The sequence below is a fragment of the Oryctolagus cuniculus genome, chromosome 7, assembly GCF_964237555.1.
Source record: "Oryctolagus cuniculus chromosome 7, mOryCun1.1, whole genome shotgun sequence".
NCBI classification, from domain to species: domain Eukaryota; kingdom Metazoa; phylum Chordata; class Mammalia; order Lagomorpha; family Leporidae; genus Oryctolagus; species Oryctolagus cuniculus.
In genome coordinates, this window is record NC_091438.1 from 40,419,658 (window position 1) to 40,443,745 (window position 24,088).

General features: G+C 36.6%; 1 protein-coding gene across 1 annotated transcript; it reads right to left on the reverse strand.

Annotated features, from left to right (window-relative positions):
• Nucleotides 1-9,921: 9,921 nt before the first annotated feature.
• OR10K1 (olfactory receptor family 10 subfamily K member 1) lies at nt 9,922-11,261 on the reverse strand. The gene has a single exon (XM_002715294.4). The coding sequence runs from the start codon at nt 10,861-10,863 to the stop codon at nt 9,922-9,924; it is 942 nt and encodes a 313-aa protein (XP_002715340.1). The 5' UTR covers nt 10,864-11,261.
• Nucleotides 11,262-24,088: the final 12,827 nt, after the last annotated feature.

A 24,088-nucleotide genomic window follows, 5' to 3' on the forward strand; every position in this document is an offset into this window, starting at 1 on the left:
TCATGTCATGTAACCTGAATGAATACACATTAAACATGCAATCATGTCATGTAACCTCAATGTCTTTGCTTATGATTTGGAGAGATCTTCCAATCTTTCAAATCATTTGCTCCCCATTCATGTTCCTAAGCAATATTTCAATTTAACAAACACTCATTGGGTTCATACTAAAATCCAACCACTCTGTTAGATATTAGAAATACATAAGTAGGGACCGGTGCCATGGCTCACTTGGTTAATCCTCCGCCTGTGGTGCTGGCATCCCATATGGGCACCGGGTTCTAGTCCCAGTTGCTCCTCTTCCAGTCCAGCTCTCTGCTGTGGCCCAGGAGGGCAGTGGAGGATGACCCAAGTCCTTGGGCCCTGCACTGGCATGGGAGACCAGGAGGAAGAACCTGGCTCCTGGTTTCAGACCAGTGCAGCGCCGGCTGAAGTGGCCTTTTGGGGAGTGAACCAACGGAAGGAAGACCTTTCTCTCTGTCTCTCTCTCTCTCACTGTCTGTAACTCTACCTGTCAAATAAATAAATAAATAAGTAAACAAAATAGAGATCCCTGCCCTCATGAAAATCTCATTCTATAACTTCACACATAGTGATCTTTGTTAATACAATTTGAGCATTTGGAAAGCGAATACTTCTTTTTGTTTTTATGTATCAAATACCAGATAAAAGGGTTCTCCAAAAATTCATGAAAATGGATTTTGGAGCAAAAATGTTTGAAATTCATGCACAATTTTTTATAATTTAAATTTTCATGAAATTTTAAAGCCCTCTCATATAGGATTTTAAAAAGCCAGTGATTCAACACATTGATATATGTGTGTGTGTGTATACATATACATATTATATATATATATGATCTATATCATATATATCATTACAACTGATTTCTGGTTATTTCTCATGAAGTAAAAGTATTTCCAAAGAGGAAATAAACTAGACAAAGATTTCTGCTGTAATAAAACACAAAGTGTGAACTACAAATCAATGAATTCACATTCTTATTCAGAATTTCCTTTGGACAAATGATTTAATCTTCCTGAATCTGATTTTTCTTTTCAAAATTTGGGATATTTCAAGAATTAGTAAGTGGCATAAGTAAAACATGTAGCTCAGAATTACACAAAAGAAAGCCTAATTAAAAATTTATTTCCATTCTTCTTTTATTCCTCCCTTCCTTCTCTCCTTCTTCCTTCACTTTTATTTTGTTTATTCCATTTTCCCTCTTCCTTCCTACTTTTTTCCTTTCTTCCTATTTCTTTCTTTCCTCCTTTTCATACTTCCCACCTTCCTTTTTAAGATAATTATAAAACTATCTTCCATGAACATTCTACAACATCTCTAATGTGTTTTTATTCCCTAATTTTAAGACCTCAGCCTGAGCTCTATCTTATCATCATTCAGAAAAGCTTTGTTTTCCTAAGATTTATTCATTTATTTGAAAGTCAGAGTTACAGAGAGAGGAGAGGCAGAGACAGAGAGAGAGAGGGAGAGAGAGAAAGAGAGAGAGAGAGAGAGGTCTTCCATCCAATGGTTCACTCCCCCAATTGGCCGCAATGGCGGAAGCATCATCGATCCAAAGCCAGGAGCCAGAAGCCTCCTCCAGGTCTTCCACACGGGTGCAGGGCCCAAGGACTTGCGCCATCCTCCACTGCCTTCCCAGGACATAGCAGAGAGCTGAATTGGAAGTAGAGCATCCGGGTCTCAAACTGGTGCCCAGGGCCACAGTGCCGGCCCCCAGAAAAGCTTTCTACTACCACCCTCCAATCTTTCACTATCATATATTTGTAGACCTCAACACTTTCTGAATTGAACTTAAGATAATTATTTATTATCTAGCAAAAGGCATAAATGTGACCAAAGATTTTAGATAACTTAGTTTCTTTTAGCCATCTATGATGTCACAGCAAAGCACAAGCTGGCGAAATTTTCCCATTCCCTGCATCAGGAATCCTGGGGAACAAAGGACTGCAGTTGTTCTTTCTCCTAATCATGGCCCAAGACCTTTAGGGGAAAATCTAAGTCGTTTGTCACAACCAGCACGTTCCAAGTACACAATATCTTTCTCCAATTCTCTTATCATTTTTCAAATCAGCAACAAAAGACTTACCATTGCATTCCAAGAACAGTAATCACTGCATCTCAATCTGTACAGCCCAGCCCATCTACACCCCTATGGGTGTAGGCTCTGGTTGTCAGTGTCAGCATCAATACCCTGCTTGGTTATTTTACTACTCAGCACCCTAGGGAACAATTACCACATTGCTTCTGCCACATTTCTGCCTTCTCTCAATTAGCAGCTGTGATCCAAGGATAAAATAGACCTAAGTCTTTTGCCAAATAGATGAATTTGTGTAAAACACTAAGGGAATAGGTTGATTTCCTATGTTAGATGCATTAGTGAGGTAGCCATGAGAATCTGAGAGCTGCAGGACACTATTTGCAGAACAAGCATGGCAGCTCCCTCCCATGGGCTTTCTACTGTAGTTCCTGCTTTTTCCCCTTTTCATGGAGGCCAGTCTGTCTTGAGGCTGCCAATCTGAAACTCATCCTCTGTTTAAAGAGCAGGACTATCTTTTGCGAAATGTAGACAAAGCAGTGAGAGAAACATAGAGCGTCGGAGAGATGCAACATGATGTGGGAGTGCTTAGATACTGCGCCCAGAGACATTACTGTTACGAATAGTAATTCAATAAGCAGGGGGCTGCAACAGTCTATTTCATGTGCAAAGGTTTTTTCTTTGGATATGTTCCCACAGTGGAAAGCTGCATCTTATGGTTGTCCTCCTACTTTTATTTTTTGAGAAATCTCTATACCATTTTCCATAAAGGCTGCACTAACTTGCATTCCCACAAACACTGTAAGAGGGTTCCATTTTATTCACATTCTTATGAGCATTTTGTATTTCTTGATGCTTTTATAGTAGACATTCTTACTACAGTGAGATGACACTTCGCTGTCATTTTTATTTGCACTGATGGCTAGTGATGTTGAGCTAAAATTTTTTTTTGGTCATTTGTATTTCTTCTTTTGAAATGTGTTTATTCCTATTCTTTAATAGTTCTTGATCAGATTTTATCAAATTTGTTGAGTTCTTCAATATTCTGGATGTTAATTATTTATCTGATACACAACTTGCAAATATTTCTCCCACTCAATAAGTTGTCTCTTCACTTTGTTCATCATTTCCTGTGCTGTAGAATCTTCTTAGTTTATTATAGTCCTATTTTTCTTTTTTGTTTTTTCTTTAAATATAAGTTTATTTTGGTGGATAATAAATTACAAATCCATGTGTACAATGGGTCCTAAAATGTTCATTGAAAATACATGTTGTTAACATTCAGTCCTGGCTGTTGCAGCTACCTGATGAGTCAACCAGAAGATGAAGTTCTCTTTCTTTCTCTCTCTCTCTCTCTCTCTCTCTCCCCTCTGACTTTCAAATAAATAAATGACTTTTAAGGAAAAAAGTCTGGGCTGGCACTTCTGGCGTTGCGGGTAAAGCTGCTGCCTGCAGTGCTGGCATCCCATAAGGTTGCCAGTTTGAGTTCCAGCTGCTCCACTTCTGATCCAGCTCTCTGCTATGGCTGGGGGAAGCAGTGGAAGATGGCCCAAGTCCTTGGGCCTTGCACCTGGTGGGAGACTTGGAAGAAGCTTCAGGCTCCCGGCTTCAGATCGGACCAACTCTGGTCATTGCAGCCATTTAGGGAGTGAATCAGTGATAGAAGACCTCTTTCTGTCTCTCTCTTTCTCTCTCTCTCCTTCTCCGCCTATCCCTCTCTGTAACTCTGATTTTCAAATAAATAAATAAAGTTTTTTTTTTTTAAAAAAAAAAACAAAGAAAAAATCTGGAAAAACACAAGGATGCCGTTTTTCACTTTTATTCCACACAATACTAGAATTCTTAGTTAAAGCAATTAGGCAAGAGAAACAAATAAATGGTACCCAAATTGAAAAAAGACAGTTAAATTGTCACTGCTTGCAGATCACATAATTTTATCTATTAAAAACAAAAACAAAAACAAAAACAACCCAAGGGCCAGTGCCTTGGCTTACTTGGTTAATCCTCTGCCTGTGAAGCCAGCATCCCATATGGGCGAAGGGCTCTAGTCCCAGTTGCTCCTCTTCCAGTCCAACTCTCTGCTGTGGCCCAGGAGGGCAGTAGAGGATGGCCCAAGTGCTTGGGTCCTACACCCACGTGGGAGACCAGGAGGAAGCACCTGGCTCCTGGCTTCGGATCAGTGCGGCGCCGGCTGTTGTGGCCACTTGGGGAGTGAACCAATGGAAGGAATACCTTTCTCTCTATCTCTCTGTCTATAACTCAACCTGACAAATAAAAAAAAAGTTAAAAAAAAAAAAACAAGCCCCAAAAAACCCAGACTACACAAAAAAGCTTTTAGAACTCATAAGTGAACTCAGCAAAGTTGTAGGATACAAAACAATGTAGAAAAAGCAGAAGCAATGTTATAGAAGCAATGTTACAGACCAATAGTAATTTATCTGGGGAAAAAAAACCACTTCTATCCCTGAAGTATTTAAAATAGTGACTGTTGACCTGTTACGATTCAGAAAGTATTGTAATACAAATTTAATCCATATTGATAATTTCCTTAGCATATTTTCATGTTCTTAGTTCTTTAAGTTATTCTCTGAATAATTTTTATAATGCATTATTTTTATAATGCATTTTTTATAAATGCATTATAATGCATTTATGTCAAGGTACAATTTAGCCTAGATTGACAACGGGAAAGACTTAGAAATGCTTGATTTCAGAAAGCCACTAGGTGGCATCTTTGTAAAACTAAAGGCACAGTAGGGGCTGGCATTATACCACAGCAGGTTAAGGCACTGTCTATGAAGCCAACACCCCATATTGGTGTCTTGGCTGCTCTGTTTCCACTTCCTATCCAGTTCTCTGCTAATGTGCCTGGGAAAGCAGCAGAAGATGGCACAAATACTTGGACCCTTTCCATGCACATGGGGAGAGCCAGATGGAGCCTCCAGGCTTTGGCCTGGTCCCAACCCTGGCATTTGTGGCCATTTGGGGAATGAACCAGTGAATGGAAGATCTCTTTCCCTCTATCACTCTGCTTTTCAAATAAATAAAAATAAATATTTCCTTAAAATACACACATTTTAATAGAAATATATAAACAAAAAGAAGCAATCTCTTTTCCATTAGCTACAAAATGTAAAATAACTGGGATTAGATTTAACCAAAGATCTTTACAGTGGAAACTGTAAATCACTGATGAAAGAATTTAAAGAGAAAAAAAGAAATTAAAAGATATTCTGTGTTCATCAATTAAAAGAAATAATATAATGACAATGTACATACTACTTAAAATGATCTATAAATTTAGTGCAATGCCTATAAAAATTCCAATATTTTCACAGAACTATAAAAAACAGTACTAAAATCTGTTTGAAACTACAAAAGACCTTGAATCGCCAAAGCAATATTGAGCAAAGAAAACAAAGCAGGAGGCAGTACTCTACCTGAATTTAAAATATGTTACCAAACCATAATAATTTTAAAAAAATGGCACTGGCATAATAGCAGCTTCATAGATCAGTGGAAAATAATGAACACCCTGGAGTAAACCTGCACAACTATAACCAACTGATTTTTGACATTAATACTAAGAATATGCATGGGAAAATGTATAGTCTTTTGACTAAATGATGATGTGGAGGAAAATGGTGGGAATGCAAATTGGTACAAACATTATGGAAATAGAATGAGAATTCTCCAGAAAACTCAAAACAGGTCTACCATATGACCCGGTAATCCCACTCCTGGGAACATATCTAAATGCAATGAAATCAGTATATGAAAGAGATACCTGTCCTCCCAGATCTATAGCAGCTCAATTCACAATATAAAAGATATGGAATCAAACTAGATATTCATCAATTGATGACTGGATAAAAATGTGGTATATGTACATGATGGGCTATTACCCACAAGAAAGAAGGAAATGCTGGCATTTGCAACAAAATAGATGGAAGTGGACATCATTATGCTAAGAAAATAAGACAAATCAGAAAGACAAATATCACATTTTCTCTTATTTGTTGAAGTTAATGTATAGGGAGAGTATAAAATTCCATGGCTGTGTATATTTTGGTGTTTAGTTACATTTATTTACTGAATCACACATTATAAATGATAATATACCTTTTTCCCATATTATGATCATTGTCATGAATCCTTCACTCTGTGATATTATATCTCTGTTTTCAAGACTAAATAGTATGCATGTGTATGTATCCCATCTCTACATTTGATATGAATGTGACAAAAAATCTTTTTAAAAGTTGTAAAATAAAAAACAATTAAAAATAAAAAAGAGATAATGTGAAAATTGTGTATCTATACACACATGAAGGGAAATCTATGTATATCTCTTATCATATAAAATGCATTCAAAATGTAGTTAACACATATATGTGAGACCTGAAACTATAAGAATAAAACATAGCAAAACATGTCAGGCCATTTGGGCAAGAATTTTCTAGATCAGTTCCCCAAAGCACAGAAAATAAAGACAAGAAGATAAGAGTTTCGGGTGCTGTCAACATAAAGGAATGTTAGATGCTTAAAAGGATAAATATACTGCCATGATTGGATATTCACAACATATACATGTAACAAAACATCGCATACTAGCCCTTACATATACATAATTTTCCTACACAAAAACTTATTAAACACAAAATAATTAAAAAATAAAGAAACTAGGGGCCAGCGCCATGGCTCACTTGGTTGATCCTCCTCCTGCAGTGCCGGCATCCCGTATGGGTGCCAGGTTCTAGTCCCAGTTGCTCCTCTTCCAGTCCAGCTCTCTGCTGTGCCCCAGGAGGGCAGTGGAGGATGGCCCAAATGCTTGGTCCCTTGCACCCACATGGGAGACCAGGAGGAAGCATCTGGCTCCTGGTTCGGATCGGCGCAGCACCGGCCGTGGCAGCCATTTGAGGGGTGAACCAACAGAAGGAAGACCTTTCTCTCTGTCTCTCTCTCTCAGTGTCTATAACTCTACCTGTCAAATAAAATAAAATAAGATAAAATAAAATGATATAGTAAAATAAGATAAAATATAAAAAATAAAGAAACTAGAATATCTCTAGAAAGAATATTACTAATTCCTGATATTAGCAACATGGATGAATTCCCAGGACATTTTGCTATAAGAAAAGGGCCAGATACCAAAAGGCAAATACTATATTCACTGTGTATGAATCTAAAGGAGTATAACGCATAGAAGCAAGCAGTAGAAATACAATTTTTGGAGGAGTGAGGTTGGGGGTGTTAGCGACATTTTGGTCAAAGGATACAAAATTTCATTTAGATAAGAGGAATAAATCTATTTTAAGTCATGGCAAGGACAGTTAACAATGTATTGTAGAATTTAAAATCACTAACAATAAATTTTGAGTGGTCTTAACACCAAAATTTAAGTATGTAAGTTGGTGTATATACTAATTAGTTTGAATGAACCATTCACAATCTACATATATATGACATTATGATTACACAAATATACACAATTTTACATGTTGATTTTTTTTTCTAAAAAAGAAGTTGTTCTGACCTTTGTTGCATGCTTCCTATGCGTTCAGCTCTTTCTTCCTTCAGGTCTTTTGTATATGTTGCTCCTTCTGTCAAAATAGAGCGCCACAAATAACTCTTTTTACCTGGTCTGTCTAACTGGTTAAATGACAATTTCTCAAGAAGACGAGCCCCACATTACTCAATCTCACTTAGACTCCTTTCAGTATCCTGTCCTCTAACCCCTGTGTATAATTTTTCTTCAGATACTCCTGGTGAAGTATTTTTCCTGAGTTTCTTTGTTTATTGAAATTGTGGTGAACGCAGATACCACATATTTTGTTCAAAATTAACCTCCAGGAGCTAAAATACTTTCTTGTACAATTAAAGAATGAATGAATATTTTTGAAACACGAAGAAATGTAAGAAAAATAAGTCCTGGAAATTATGAGAACATGAAGAAAGCGAGGCTTAATTTCATCAGCAGAGTGCAGTAGGCACGCAAGTGAGTGTTAGAAAGAAAGTTGTAGCAAAGAGTATTTTGCAACATGAGATGAAATATGTACGTCAAATAAAGGAGAACAACTAATCCAAAGAGAAGACTAGTATGTGACTATACAAAATCATGTTGCTTTGAGGACCAACAAATAGTTGGTGAGCTACAGAGTACACAACTAGGCATATTTAGGAAATGAATAACATTTTAAAAGCCACTTGTGTTATTTCAAAAATTAAAAGAGAGAACAAGAAAGAGAGAAAGAATGAAAGGAAGGTAGGAAGGAAGGAATGGAAGGAGAGAGGGAGGCGGAAGGGAAGGGAGTATTATATTCTGAGAATTGTATCTATGGACTACATGGAATCTGTTCTCTTAATATTAATATCACATTAACATGAGAATGACGTTTGTGTTGTAGTAATTAGAATGCATTTGCTGTGACCTAGAGAAACTAATGTATTAGTAAATTCTTTTAAAAATAATGCTGAAGAGTTTGATGATAAATCTATGCTGATCAAAGATTCCTGACTTCAACTTGGGTAGTGGTAGAGTTTTTTCATATGGATCATCTTTATATACATAAAATGTTTATAAAGAAACATAGAAATGATTCTCCACAGGAAGGTTCTAATCTCAAATAAAAGGAGAACAAAAAAAATCCCTTATAAAGGCAAAGATATTTCAACATGCAAGTTGAGAAGCTGAATCAGAACCAGAAAATGACCATTAACATTTCTCACAGATGGAGTCTGAGAGTGGCTGCCTCTTGTCTTCAGGAAGGGGGTTGCACAGAAGGGTACATTTTCTGACTCTTTTGCATGGACTCAGAGAGCTAGGACACTTCTTTGACCATCTCAATCACTTTCCCCTCATTGAATACATGTTGTCCACATATGAATATTTAAATTGCCAGCAATTAGAGCAATGGAATGGCATTTCATTTATTCTGGAACTGAGTGATCTTTTCTTTCTTCTTTCTTTTTTTTAGATTTATTTATTTACTTGAAGGTCCAGGTACAGAGAAGCAGAGGGTAGAGGCAGAGAGAGTGATAGAGGTCTTCCATCCAACTGGTTCACTGCACAAATGGACGAAATGACTGGAACTGGGGCAATCTGTAGCCAGGAGCCTGGAGCTCCTTCTGGGTCTCCCACACAGTGGCAGGGGCCCAAGTATTTGGGCCATATTCTGCTTTCCCAGGCCATAGCAGAGAGCTAGATCGGAAGTAGATCAGCCGGGACTTGACCTGGTGCCCATATGGGATGCCAGCACTGCAGGCAACAGTTTTACCCAATACACCACTGTGCCAGCCCCGAGTCATTTCTTCTAAGATCTATTTAACCTTGTTAGATACTCTCAGAAAAAATGTCTTACATCTTTGAACCTCTACATTTTTAAAAAGATTTATTTATTTTATTTGAAAGAGTTACATAGCTAGAGGAGAGGGAAGAGAGAGAGAGAGAGAGAGAGAGAGAGAGAGAGAGAGAGAGAGAGATCTTCCATCTGTTGGTTCACTCAACTGGCTACAACAGCTGGAGTTGCAAGGATCCTAAGCCAGGGGCCAGGAGATTCTTCCAGGTCTCCCACACAGGTACAGGGACCTGAGCACTTGGGCCATCTTCCACTGCCTTCCCAGGCTATAGCGGAAAACTGGATTGGAACTGGAGCAGCTGGGACTCTAACTGGAGCCCATATGGGATACCAACACTGCAGGCAGTGGCATTACCCACTACACCACAGCGCCGGCCTCTGAACCTCTACTCTTTGTGTGTAAAGTGTTCTTATGTTACTGTACAGTTGGAAAACTATATGAGGAAACACATGAAAACACATATTTGTACAATTTGCCTGCCACATAGTAGTTCAAAATTGACTCTAATTAAAAGGATTTGAAATCCAGCTCATTGCTCTTCGAATGGCTGATTTGAATTCTGCATTTCTGAGAGTATAAATCATTGGATTGAATAGTGGGGTGAGAATGGTGTAAGACACAGATATTAGAGTGTCTTGGCTTGATGAGTAATTGGATTTGGGTCTCAAGTATATAAAAGAGGCACAACCGTAGTGAACAGTTACCACAATGAGATGGGAGGCACAGGTGGAGAAGGCCTTGTATCGTCCAACAGAGGAAGGGATCTTCAGGATGGCAGAGATGATGCGGACATAGGAGATCAGGATTAGTAACAGTGGAATAACCAAGACAAACACACCAAGCATGAATATGACCAACTGGCTGAGGCGGGAATGGTGAGATGCCAGCTTGAGGACAGGGGAGATGTCACAGAAGAAATGATGTAATTTATTGGAAGAGTGGAAGGGCAGGTGAAACACCAAAGAGGTGGTGACCACGGAGACAGTGAAGCCACAGGCACAGGCAGCAGCCACTAGGCCCACACACACCCCGGACCCCATGAGCACTGTGTAGCGCAGTGGATTGCAAATGGCCACATAGCGATCATAACCCATGGCCGCCAGCAGGAAGGAGTGAGAGCAGCCGAGGAAGAGGAAGGTAAACATCTGGATGGCACAGCCCAGGAAGGAGATGGTCTTCTTCTGGGCCAGCAGGTCGACCAGCATCTTGGGTACAATGACGAAGGTGTAGCAAGTCTCAGAGCAGGAGAGGACAGCAAGGAAGAAGTACATGGGGGTGTGGAGGGCTCTGTCCAGCACGATGGTGGAAATGATGATGGCGTTGGTGCCCAGAGTGAACAGGTAGAGGACCAGGAAGACAAGAAAGAGCAGCTGCTGCAGCCCAGCCAGAGAGGAGAAGCCGAGGAAGACAAACTCTCTCACCACAGTCTCATTGACCCATTCCATGGAGAGCACTTCTGTACAGGAGAGTCATGGACAGAGGTGGAGGCCAATATCCAGTAAGGCAAATAGCATGGAGGGAAACATATGGGAAACAGCATGGAGTTGGTCAATGTTCAGACACTTGGATAGATTCTTTCATTCCCTCTTTGGAAAGTCTGCCAAAATAAGAATTAATGTTAAACATGCAATAGATAACTGAAAAGTGGTTGGGAGCCTTTTTCTAATGTAAAGAACATATTATCCTCTAATCAATATTCAGGAATTGTCTAATAATTTTTCCTCTTATTTCTCATATACCTGGTTGTTTTTCTTGCCAGCAAAATTCCAAAAGAACTAGCTCTTCAAAACTGGAATATATTTTGAAAATCAGTTATCTGAACTTGACTAGAATGTGTAATCAAAGAGTGAATATTGGGGGTGGCACTGTGGCATGGTGGTTAGGGCCACCGCCTGCAGTGCCGGCATCCCATATGGGCTCCGGTTTGAGTCCCGGTTGAGCCACTTCCAATCCAGCTCTCTGCTGTGGCCTGGGAAAATGGTACAAGATGCCCCACGTCCTTGGGCCCCTGCACCGATGTCGGGTCCGGGAGGAAGTTCCTGGCTCCTGGCTTTGTATGGGCACAGTTCCAGCTGTTCTTGCCATCTGGGGGAGTAAACCAGCAGATGTAAGAGTCCCCCTTCTCACTTTCTCTGCCTCTCTGTAGCTCTTTCAAATAAATAAATAATAAATCTTTAAAAAAAGAATGAATACTATTCAGTTTCAAACGGGTACACTATCATTTATACAACCATAAAATGTAAGGGAAGAGGAAGGATTAGATAGAGTGAATATGAAGAGGATCTTGTGTTTACCAAGGACTTACAATATGTTGAGATATATAGTAAGGGCATCATATATAATTTATGTCATTTACTCATTACAACAATTTTATGTCAGTACTCAAAATAATTAGAAAATCACCTTTAGACATGATTTATGATAGACTGAGAAGATACCAATTTATACTACCAGAGACTCCAGCAGCTACAACATTGACCCAAGCATGAAACAGAAATAATGCTACTTATTTTTCTGGTAGAGAATTGTCTTCCCTGTAGTAGACTGAGAATCGTTAAGTTTTTGCAACATACATTACTTTTCTTTTTGTGAGGTGCTTCAGAGAAACTGGAGGAATTAGAATTTTGCAGAAATGGCTCCAATTTTGCCAAGAGAGTGAGAGAGGAGGGACCAGCTGGGCAGTTTGACAGGTTCTGCTTCCCGCTAGAAACCACAGACTTTTTCTTTTATACAATGATAGGTTAGTAAGATTACTTTTAGACATTCTGCTACTAAAAATACTTGAAAGCTACAAGAAAATATTATTTTTAAAATCATTTATGGGTCTTAGATAATTTTTTCATGTATGCATTTTTCAACTGCCCATTTTAGTAAAGAAAGCATTATCTGGACACAAAATCAAGCAGTGGCATCAACTGCCTGTATCCAGTTTTCACTTGTTTACCTCTGAAAGTTGAATACTTAGTGTTGAGGAGTTATTCAGAACTGTGCCCAGATACTTTTTTTTCTACAATTGTCTAGTCAATATCAATATTTTCTTTCCTAGACCCTAAGTAAAATTACTGAACATTTCTGGTATCCCAATAAATGGGACATAAAACTAAAAAGGAAAACGGTCCTAAAATTAATAAATAAACTGTATCTAAGAATATATCCCTATAATTTATTATTATTGCTGCCAACTATTATGATTACCTATTATTACTGATATTTATATTGAAAACATAAATATATGTGAATATATAGAAATAAAAGCATTCATATGTTTCTTGGAAAATATGCCATAAAAATTATGCATAGATTTCAAAACTTTATTGCAATAAAATTAGCTTAAAATTTAAATAAAGGTTTCTACAAATATTTAAGTTTCTGGCATATTTCCATTATTTGTATATCTGTATTTAGATAGTTATGCTACCTTTATTACAAAAAGCTAGGTTCCTGCATTATAACAGTTCCGAGACCACTGAATTTCTATTTCAAATCACCTAGGAAAATCTGAATTTATTGTCAGTGCTGAGCATCTTCTCATTTTATCCTCCAAAGAATTCTAACTGAATATCCATATCACTCATCTATATCTAACCTCAATGTGCCCTCATTCCATAGAAAATGACATAAAAAGTAGGCCCCCAAAGCCAGAATTTCTGACTCTGAAAAAACACTTATGTCCCCTAATACCAAAGAAAACTGAATATTTGTATAATAATAATTTGTCATTTAGAACCATGTAGGTAACTGATTTTAGTCAGTGGGTTTTAACAATGAATAATGTAACCTGAAAGTCCAGTTTAGGTGTGTGATCAGTGTATCTGCCGTTTCTGTGATATACAGAGAACAGCTTCACAGTCACTGGAAGAGGGGAGCCCTCAGCTCCTCAAGACGGTATCAGGGACTGTTGTGATGTTTTACCATCACTGTATGTCAGAAATTGATAAGAATAGAAAAATTAAAGCTATCTTCCCGGGGCTGCTGCTGTGGCAGAGCGGGTAAAGCCACAGCCTGCAGTGCTGGCATCCCATATGGGCACCAGTTCGAATCCCAGCTGCTCCACTTCAGATCTCTGTTACGGTTTGGGAAAACAGTAGAAGATGGCCCAAGTCCTTGGGCCCCTGCACCTAAGTGGGAGACCTGGAAGAAGCTCCTGGCTCCTGGCTTCCGTCAGCCCAGATCCGGCCATTGTAGCCATTTGGGGAGAGAACCAGTGGATAGAAGATCTCTCTCTCTCTCTCTCTCTCTCTCTTTTCCTGCCTCTGCCTCTCTGTAACTCTGACTTTCAAGTAAAATAAAAAACTGTCTTCCAATATCCATGGAGTATTAAATGAGAGTGAAAGATCCCTAATTATGAAATTTTAAAAAATCTAGTATTTTTTAGATCTAATTTAAGGGAGGTACTTAAGGGGATAGGCTAAGAAATAATTGAAATTAAGTGTTGGGATCCATGAAAGCTATGAAAGCAAAGACTCCTTCAACAATACCTTACAGAAGAAATTTGGATCTGGGGTGTTGGTTGAGTACTCTGGCCTCTAAGAGTCTGACTAGGAGTCAAAGACTCCCTAGTTAGATGTTATCTAAAGTGCCCTTCTTATGATATTCTAGATTCTATGTATCGAATTCATATTATGAATGCTGGAGATGATACTTCCGTGTCCTGTACATCTAACTCCTCAGTGGATTCACGGCAACTGTGATTTTTATACAAGGTGATTTAAATTGCAACTCAATCCTTGACTTTACTGATTCCTTAAAAAGGGGAAATATCCAAGTTTACCTATTTCAAAATTTGAGAACTTCTAATGTTTCTCTCACAGAAATTATCAACAAATTAGCTGAGAGAGAGCGTGAAGAGAGTCTCAGCTAGTAAAGAAGTAGAAGTTTTAAATTCTAGATGCACATAAAAATCATGAATTTCTCCAAATTGCCTTATCATAATTGAGTTGTAATACTAGTTGTGAATAATAATGAAAACATACATCTAAGAGTACACAGCAGAGATAAATGGAGGGTTCATTTAATCTATGAGGTAATGAATCTTACAGAAAACAGAATCCAGCTGAGAGCAAAAGGGCTTGCTATGACCAAGAAAATTTTCTCTGAGAACTATGCGGATCATTCCCGATCACTTCTAGTAGGTGGAGTGAAAAGTAGCCCCTTCGTTCTCCTTCTAAAACTTACCATAAATGCTACTAATGGTCCCCATGGTGGTGGTGGGGGTGTGTGATGAAGTAAGATGACCTTATGTACTACCCCTGAGGCAGACCCGTGCAATAAAGACTAATCCAATGCTTCCACCTTCAGAAAGTACCTACATTATACCTCCCTTCCACTTCAGAAAGAGGCAGTCATTTGGGCTCAGGAATGTCTTCACAAGTAGAATCTAAGCCATAGGACAAAGTCTGGGAACATAACAGCAGAAGAGAGGGAACATGCCTTGAGGCCAAAAAAAAAAAAAAAAAAAAAAAACCTCTCATCTGCGTTATGAGAACTCATTTCTATCCATCAAGCCTCTTGGCTCCAGTATAGGTCATTATCTTTAGAGATTCTAGTGACCGACAATAGGATGTGGTTATTAGAAGTTTGTGGTGTGTTCTCTGGTCTCCTGAGACTAAATACACTGCCCTGGAGAGATTGTCTTAAGGTTAATTAGAAGTCAAGTTTATTTTGGAAAAATAAAGTCAACAATTTCTCCACGGTGAACTTAGTTGAGAAGCCAGGGGACTAGAAGCCATGAACATAATTAGCCCACTTACGCATTGGAACTAGAGTCTACTGTTGCGAATCTGAAGGAGAATCCACAGGCCTATTCCAGTCCAAGTAGGAGAGTAATTCCACAGACCAAGAGGAAAACTGTCACTGAATTTTGTCCACTGACTTTAATGTTTGAAAGAATCATAAGAGAACTTAATTGCAATTTCATCTTCCCAGGTTCCTGGTCCCAGAAATTACAATTAAAAATATTTAAATGTTCCACATATACCTAATATTTAACAGTATTCCAAGTCAAGTTGAAAATGATCATTACCTTACCTGTTATAGAGGCCGGTGTTGTGGTACAGTGGGAACCAATTTGAATCCTGCCTCTCCACTTTCCATCTAACTCCCTGCCGATGTGACTTCGAAAGCAGTGGAAGATGGCCCAAGTACTTGGCCCCTTGCTCTTCTGGGAGACCCAGAAGAAGCTCCTGGCTCCTGGCTTTGGATCAGCCCAGGTCCAGCCCTTGCAGCCAACTGGAGAGTGAATCAGGGGATGGAATATTTCTCTCTGTCTCTCCCTCTCTCTGTAACTCTGCCATTGAAATAAATAAATCTTTAAAATGGTACTTGTTACATATGCCTTTTACTTGAATAACTAAATAGTACATAGTTATATATTTCTTCTAATCTATAAGGTCTGATCTATAAAGTCAGTATAATTCCATTCAAAGCTCTGCATTAATTATGCAGTTCATCTGACAAATGGATTTTTAAAATGAGCATAGATGAAGTACATAATTTTGAAAAAGGAAAAGTCATATATGGCTTCACTTTCCCCAGTAATAAAATGCATTAGTAGTAAAAGATTGCATGCTTGTGTAACAGGAAGAAATACAGTAAGAAGAAGTAAAAATGAAAACTTATGGATTGTTCTCTGTGTATTTGAGAACTTTAACTTCCACAGAAGTAACTTCACAAGTCATTGAGAAAATATTACTTATTTCTTAATTAAGACTAGGAAACCTGACATCTTCTGTGTATCACATCACTCAAAGGAGGAGTCCTAGCAGAGTAATTGCATGCATTACTAAGGGATTCTTTATAGCAAACCTCTGTGACAATACCTGAAGGAATCCCATATGTCTCTCCAAAGCAGTATATGCTTTGAACCATCAATCAATGCATTGTTTCCATTTTCTAATAACACTAATATTTACATTTGGTAGTCAATGTTGGAAAGCTAAAAATGGTACTTTCTTTTATTTTCCCTAGTAACATGAACATGTACTTAAACTTTGTTTCTTTAAGGAGTTATTTTGTAAAGGAATGTTGCTTCTACCAAAAAAAAAAAAAAAAAAAAAAAAAAAACCACAGAAATGAACATTTTAACTGGCACCTGGCCATGTCATTGTGCTTTGTTTCCTTAGTTCAGTAATCTACGGACAAAAATGAATTTATTGTACTAGCTAGAATGATTGGTCTTATTTTTAAGGAAAAATAGGTTGCTGCTATACTACCAATGCAGAGAGAAGTATGTTTGAAATCAAGTTTGTGCTAGGGCATGTTTTATTACTTTGTATTCAAAGTCATAATTTAATAGAAGTTTAAAACAACTCAATATAGGCAATGACATTAGTGGCTCAAACTCTTTGGGAGTGTTGAGGTGTTAGCTGAATTCAAAGGAATATTGAATGGCTGGAAAAAATATTCATAAATATCAGCAACAGTTGTGTGATTAAGGACAGAAATAATTGCAGTAGCTGTGTTTTATTTTCTTGCTAAATTAGTTTTTTGTGTTTGTATATATTACCTACACCCCTGCCTTCTCTTAACCTACTATCTAATAGAAGGTGTGATGTTGCAGCAACCAACATTATCTCATATTAATAGAGCCAAGTTTTCTATTTTGATGTCATTCAATTTAGAACTTGACCTGGGCGTTCTGTCTCCTTTCTAATAAACTTCTTTACTTCAAATTGCAAATATTTTCTCCTAGGTTTTCTTATAAAATTGTATTGTTTTGTTACTTTTGATTTAAATATTGTATAAGAGATATAGCTGGGTAATTTGTGAATGAAGAATCAAAGTAAATATTTTACACATATATTTAGTATCTCCAGCATGGTATGATTAATACACATTCTTATTGAAAAATGCCTTGACAATTTTGTTGAAAATCAATTGCCATTTATGCATTGGCCTACTTTAATTTTACATTGTATTCATTGAATCATGTGTCTAACTTTACAACCGGTATATGTTCAGTATAATTCTGTATGTTTTGAAGTCTGTTTTCCTCTGTCCAAATTGTGTTAGTCTATTTTAAATGTCATGAATTTATTTTTTTTCAATGAAAAGATAAGTTTATTTTGGAGTAAAAACATTTGAGATCCATGCAATTTTTATTATATGCATTTTCAGTGAACTTTTTTCCCCAAAGAAAGTTTTTATTTAATGAATACAAATTTTATGCATTTCATAAGTATAACTTTAGGAATATAAAGATTCTTCCCACCATACCCACCTTCCCACCAAAACTCCCACTCCTTCTCCTCCCTCTTCCATTTCCAGTCCCATTCTCCATTAAGATCCATTTTCAATCAACTTTATACACAGAAGACCAACTCTATGTTAAGTAAAGAGTTCAACAATTTGCACACACACACAAAGCCTGTTTTCTAAGCAGTCGCAATAAGGGCTGTACAAAGTCATTGCATCTTGAAGTTAATTTCACTTCTTTTTTTACAAACTTAATCAATTTTAAAGAAGCATCCAAGAATGGTAGATATTTTGAGAGCACTTAGAACTATAACTTGTGAGGCAGAATACATTAATACACTTAATACATTAAAAGAAAGTCCTTGAACGAGTTTTATCAGTAATTAAGGAAGCACCTAAGAAAACAAGCATTGAACGCTTAGGCATAACTAAAACTTAGGATAAATAAGAATATCTTCCACTTAATACATTAAAATGAAAATAAATCTTGGAGAATTAGTTTTACAGTTAACTCTCATAATAAAACTCATTGAAGACAGAGGTCCTGCATCTTCCACTTAATACATTAAAATGAAAATAAATCTTGGAGAATTAGTTTTACAGTTAACTCTCATAATAAAACCCATTGAAGACAGAGAGAGGTCCTGCATGGGAAGGTGGTGCACAGTGACACAGTGACTCCTATTGTTAATTTAACAATTAACACTCTTATGTAAGATGTCAGTGATCATCTGAGGCTCTTGACATGAGCTGCCTAGGCTATGGAAGACTTTTGAATCCATAAACTCCTTCAGTATTTAGATAAGGCCATAATAATGTGGAAGTTCTCTCCTCCCTTAAGAGAAAACTACATCTTTCTTTGATGACCATTTCTTTCCACTAGGGTCTCACCCACCAAGGTCCCTCATGTAGCACATTTTTTGCCACATTGTCTTGACCTTCTATGCCCAAAATGCTCTCGTGGGCTTTTCAGCCAGACTAAAATGCCTTAAGAACTGATTCTGAGGTCAGAGATGTCACTAGTTTCTAAGTGTTTTTTCTCTATTCTCTGTGCTTTAAATTTCCATATGAATTTTATATCAGCTTCTCAATTTCTGCAATTAGTTATGTTTAACTGTAGATCAAAGTGGGCATAATTGTCATGTTAACAATTTGGGTCTTTCAATTAACAAATATGCTATTCTTCAATATTTTTAGTCTCCTTGGTTTACTGACCTTTTTCAGTTTTTATTGTACCTCATCAGAAACTATTCTAATATTTTTCAACTTTTTCTCCTGAATATCTGCATAGAGATAGCTTTAATACTTATTGTTCCACCAATTACTTGTACTCTATTTTTAAAGACCCTCATCATTTTGTGCTTTGTTTTGGAAAATTTTTTTGCTTTATTCAAGTTCATTTGCCATTTTTTTCCAATGTGTCATCTAAATTTATCAATAATATAAATCCCTACATTTTATTTCTAGAAATTTCATTTTGTTCTCTTTTGATTATTCTTTTTATATGTATATAACACTATATTATTTTAGCTGACAATTTTCCTTCTTGATAGAAAAGTGTTATCCTTTCAATACTTTTTAATAATTTTTAATGTATTTATTTAATTTATTTCAATGGCAGAACAATAGAGAGAGGAAGAGAGAGAGAAAACTTCCATCTAATAGATAGCCAGGTCAGCCAAGCTGAAGCCAGGAGCCCATTGCATGGCAGGGACCTGCATACATCAGACATTTATCATTACCTAACAGGCTATACAAAAACAGGAAATTGTACATAACTCAGACCTGAAACTGGATGCCAGGCACTCTGACATGGGATTCCAGCATCCCAAGTTGTAAGCTAACCTGCTGTGCCACAATACCCATCCCCTTTTTAGGCTTAATATGCATTTTACTTACAATATACTGTACATGCTTAAAATGCACAATGCATGTGATACATGTGAAACTATTGCTACAATGAAAACATTGACATATTCCTTTTCACTCATAGAACCTGTGCAAGTTACTCCTATTTCTATCCCAGCTCACAGGCAACTTGCTTTTTGCCATTATAGTTCAATATGAAATCTTCTAAAATTGTATATAAGTGTAATAATACAGTATCATTTATTTTTGTCTGATATTGTTCCCCCAATAAAATAATTTTAAATTGTAACTAAATATTTTTGTGCATTAATTTCTATTGCTCAATAATCTCAACATATGGAAAACAAATTTTGTTTCCTTTTACTATTTAAGAAATTTGAGCTGTTACACACAACATTGCCATAAACATTGATGTATAGTGATTTCTGTGGACATGTTTTTCCTTACTCTGGGATAAACAAATAGGTATGAAAAGATTTTGTCACTTGCTTGGTGCATGCTTAGCTTATTGGAAACTATCAAAATGTTTTCCAAAGTGGTTACATTCCTGCCAGTATTTTCTACAGATTCCAACCTTTTTTTGCTTTGATTTCAATCAATTTTTGCTTTGATTGCCTGTACCTCTGGGGTCTTTTCCAAGAACTCTTTGCCTATGCCAATGCCTTGCAGCATTTTCCTAATGTACTCTAGTAATCTGAAAGTATTGCGTTGTAGAATTAGGTCTTTGATACTTTTTGAGTGGAATGTTGTATAAGGTGTTAAGTATGGCTCTTGTTTCATACTTCTGCATGTGAAGATACAATTTTCCCAGCCCAATTTGTTGGAGAGATTGTCTTTGCTCCAGGGATTGATTTTAGCTCCTTTGTCAAAGATAAGGTAGTTGTAGATGCATGGATTGATTTCTAGAGTTTCTATTCTGTTCCATTGGTCTATATATGTGTTTTTGTGCCAGTATCATGCTTTTTTGATTACAATTGCTCTGTAGTATGTCTTGAGATCTAGTAATATGTCTTGAGATCTGGTACTGTGACACCTCCAGCTTTGTTTTTATTGTTTAAGAAAGCTTAAGCTATTCAGGGTCTCTTGTGTTTCCACATGAATTTTAGCATCATTTTTTCTAGACCTGAGAACAATGTTGTTGGTATTTTAATTGGAATCACATTGAAGCTATAAATTGTTTTTGGTAGTATAGATATTTTGATGATATTGATTCTTCCAATCCATGAACATGAAAGATTTTTCCACTTTTTCATGTCTTCTATTTCTTTCTTTAATATTTTGTAATTTTCATCATAGAAATCTTTGATGTCCTTGGTTTAATTTATTCCAAGATATTATTTTTGTAGCTATTGTGAATGGGATTTATCTTATAAGTTCTTTCTGAACTATTGCATTTTCTGTATGCAAAGGCTATTGATTTTTATGTGTTGATTTTATATCCTGCTATTTTACCAAACTCTTTTATGAGTTCCAATAGTCACTTAGTAGAGTATTTTGGATCCCCTATATGTAGAATTATGTCATTAGCAAATAGGGATAGTTTGACTACCTCCTTCCCAATTTCTATCCATCTGATTTCTTTATCTTGTGTAATGGCTTTGGCTAAAACTTCCAGGACTGTATTTAATAGCAATGGTGAGCATGGGCATATTTATCTGGTTCCAGTTCTTAGAGGGAATTCTACCAAATTTTCTCCATTCAATACAATGGTGCCTTGGTTGTACTGAGGAATGTACCTTCTGTACCCAATTTGCTTAAGGCTTTCATCATGAAAGGATATTATAGCTTATCTATTGAGATAATCATATGGGTTTTGTTCTTCAGTTTGTTAATGTGATGTATCACATTTATTGATTTGCAGATGTTGAACCATCCTTGCATAAAAGGGATAAATCCCATTTGGTCTAGGTAGGTGATCTTTATTAACTGCTGTTGGATTCAACTGGCTAGTATTTATTGAGGATCTTTACACCTCTGTTCATCAGGGAAATTGGTCTATATTTCTCTTTCTCTGTGGTTTCTTTTCTGGTTTAGGAACTAAGACAATGCTGGCTTCATATAAGGAGTTTGGGTTGATACCCTCCCTTTAAATTGTTTTGAATAGCTTACAAAGAAATGGAATTATTTCTTTAAATGTCTGGTAGAATTCAGCAGTGAAGCCATCAGGACCTGCGCTTTTCTTTTTTGGGGGGAGACATTATTACTGATTAAACCCATTGTGATTATTGATTTCTTTATGTGTTCTATGTCTTCATGAATCAATTTTGGCAGATTATACATGCCCAGGAATCTATCCATTTCTTTTAGGTTTCCTGATTTGTTGGCATACAGCTCTTTGAAGTAATTTCTAATGATTCTTTCTTATTTCTGTGGTATCTGTTGTTACATTTCCTTTTAAATCTCTTATTTTATTGATTTAGGTCTTTTCCATCTTTTGTTTTTGGTTAGTTGGGTCAATGATATATCAATTTATTTTTTCAAAAAAATAGCTCTGCATTTCACTGATCATTTATATTATGTTTTAGGTTTCAATTTTTTTATTCCCTAATTTTAATTATTTTTATCTTCCTACGAATTTTGGGTTAGATTTGTTGTTGTTCTTCTAGATCCTTGAGGTACTTTGATAGCTCCTTTATTTGATGCCTTTCTAAGTTCTTTATGTAGGCACCAATTGCTATAAACTTCCCTCTTAACACTGCTTTTGCTGCATCCCTATATTTTGATATGTTGTATTGTCATCTTTATTCATTTCCAGAATTTTTTTAATTTCTCTTTTGATTGCTTCAGTGACCTACTGTTCATTCAGCAGTATATTGTTCAGTCTCCATGTGTTTGCATATGTTCTAGAGATTATTAAGTTGTTGATTTCCAACTTCAATTCATTGTGATCAGAGAAAATTCATGGTATGGTTTTGATTATTTTATTTGCTGAGATTTATATTGCAGCCTAGTGTATGGTATATCCTAAAGAAAATTCCATGTGTATTCTGCAATTGTGGATGAAATGTTCTATAGATATTGGTTAGGTCCCTTTGGTGTATAGTTTTGCTTAGCTCTGTTGTTCCTTTGCTGAAATTTTTGTATGATTCATCTATCTATTGATGAAATTGGGATGTTGAAGTCCCCTGTTATTATTTTATTAGAATCTATGTCTTGGGGCCAGCTCTGTAGCACAGTGGGTTAAAGCCCTGGCATGAAGTGCCAGCATTCCATATGGGCACTGGTTCGAGACCCAGCTGCTCCACTTCCTGTCCAGCTCTCTGCTATGGCCTAGGAAAGCAGTAGAAGATGGCCCGAGTCCTTGGGCCCTTGCACCCACTTGGGAGACCTAGAAGAAGCTCCTGGCTCCTGGCTCCTGGCTTCGGATTGGTACAGTTCCGACCATTGTGGCCACCTGGGGAGTGAACCAGTGGATGGAAGACCTCTCTCTCTCTCTTTCTCTCTCTCTCTCTCTTTGTGCAACTCTGACTTTCAAGTAAATGAATAAATCTTTTTTAAAAAAAGAGTCTATGTCTTCCTTGAGATCAGTTAACTTTTTTTAAATATCCAAGTGCCCTGTAATTGGGTGCATATACATTTATATAGTCTCATCTTCCTGTTGAATTGATCCTTTATTTATTGTATTGTGTCCTGATTCATCCTTTAACAGTTTCTGTATTAAAGTTTATTTTGGCAGATATTAGGATGGCTACATCTGCTCTTTTTGGTTTTCCATTAACATGGATTATCTTTTTCCATCCTTTTACTTTCTGTGCAAAGTAAAAGGTGTGTTTCTTGTAGGCAGTAAATAGATGACTCTTGTTTTTAATCAATTTTTCCAGTCTGTATCTTTTAACTGGAAAGTTGAGGCCATTTACATTCAAGGCTACTTTTTATAAATTGAGACTTGGCCCTGCTATTTTTCCTTAAATATTCCTATTGTTTGCTTTACATTTCCTTTGTACTTTTACTGGGAGATTTTCTGCCTTCACATTCTCTCATAATAATGACCATATTTTTGTGTTTCTCTGTGTAGTACATCCTTAAGCACCTCCAGTACGGCTGGATGAGTGGTGATAAATTCTTTCAATTTCTGTCCATTATTGAAGGACTTTATTTCACCTTTATTCATAAATGATAGCTTTGCAGAGTACTGTTCCGTGTTTATTGGTTGTGTGTGTGTGTGTGTGTGTGTGTGTGAGATTGTGCTTCTGAGAGAGATAACATGAACTAATATATAAATTTTGGGTGATTATTCTTCTTATAATTGACTTGTGAGAGCTCTTTATATTCTCAATAAAATAAGTCAGGCCTTTTATATGTATTGCAAATATTTTCTCTCAATGTGTGATCTGTCTGATATTTTCTTAATGATTTATTTGTAAAAGTGAAGTTTTTAAATTTTGATAATATCTAATTTATTGGCTTTATTTCTTTTTTCTCTTCTGTGTATCTTATGTATTCTTCTAAGAAATCAAACTCTAATGTCACAATATTTTCTCATAAAAGTTTCATTGCTTTAATTTTTATACTTTGATATATGATCCATTGTGAGTTAATTTCTTACACATTATATTACAGAAGAGTTATTCTTTATTTACTTACATAGGACAAATACTTAGTCTGGCA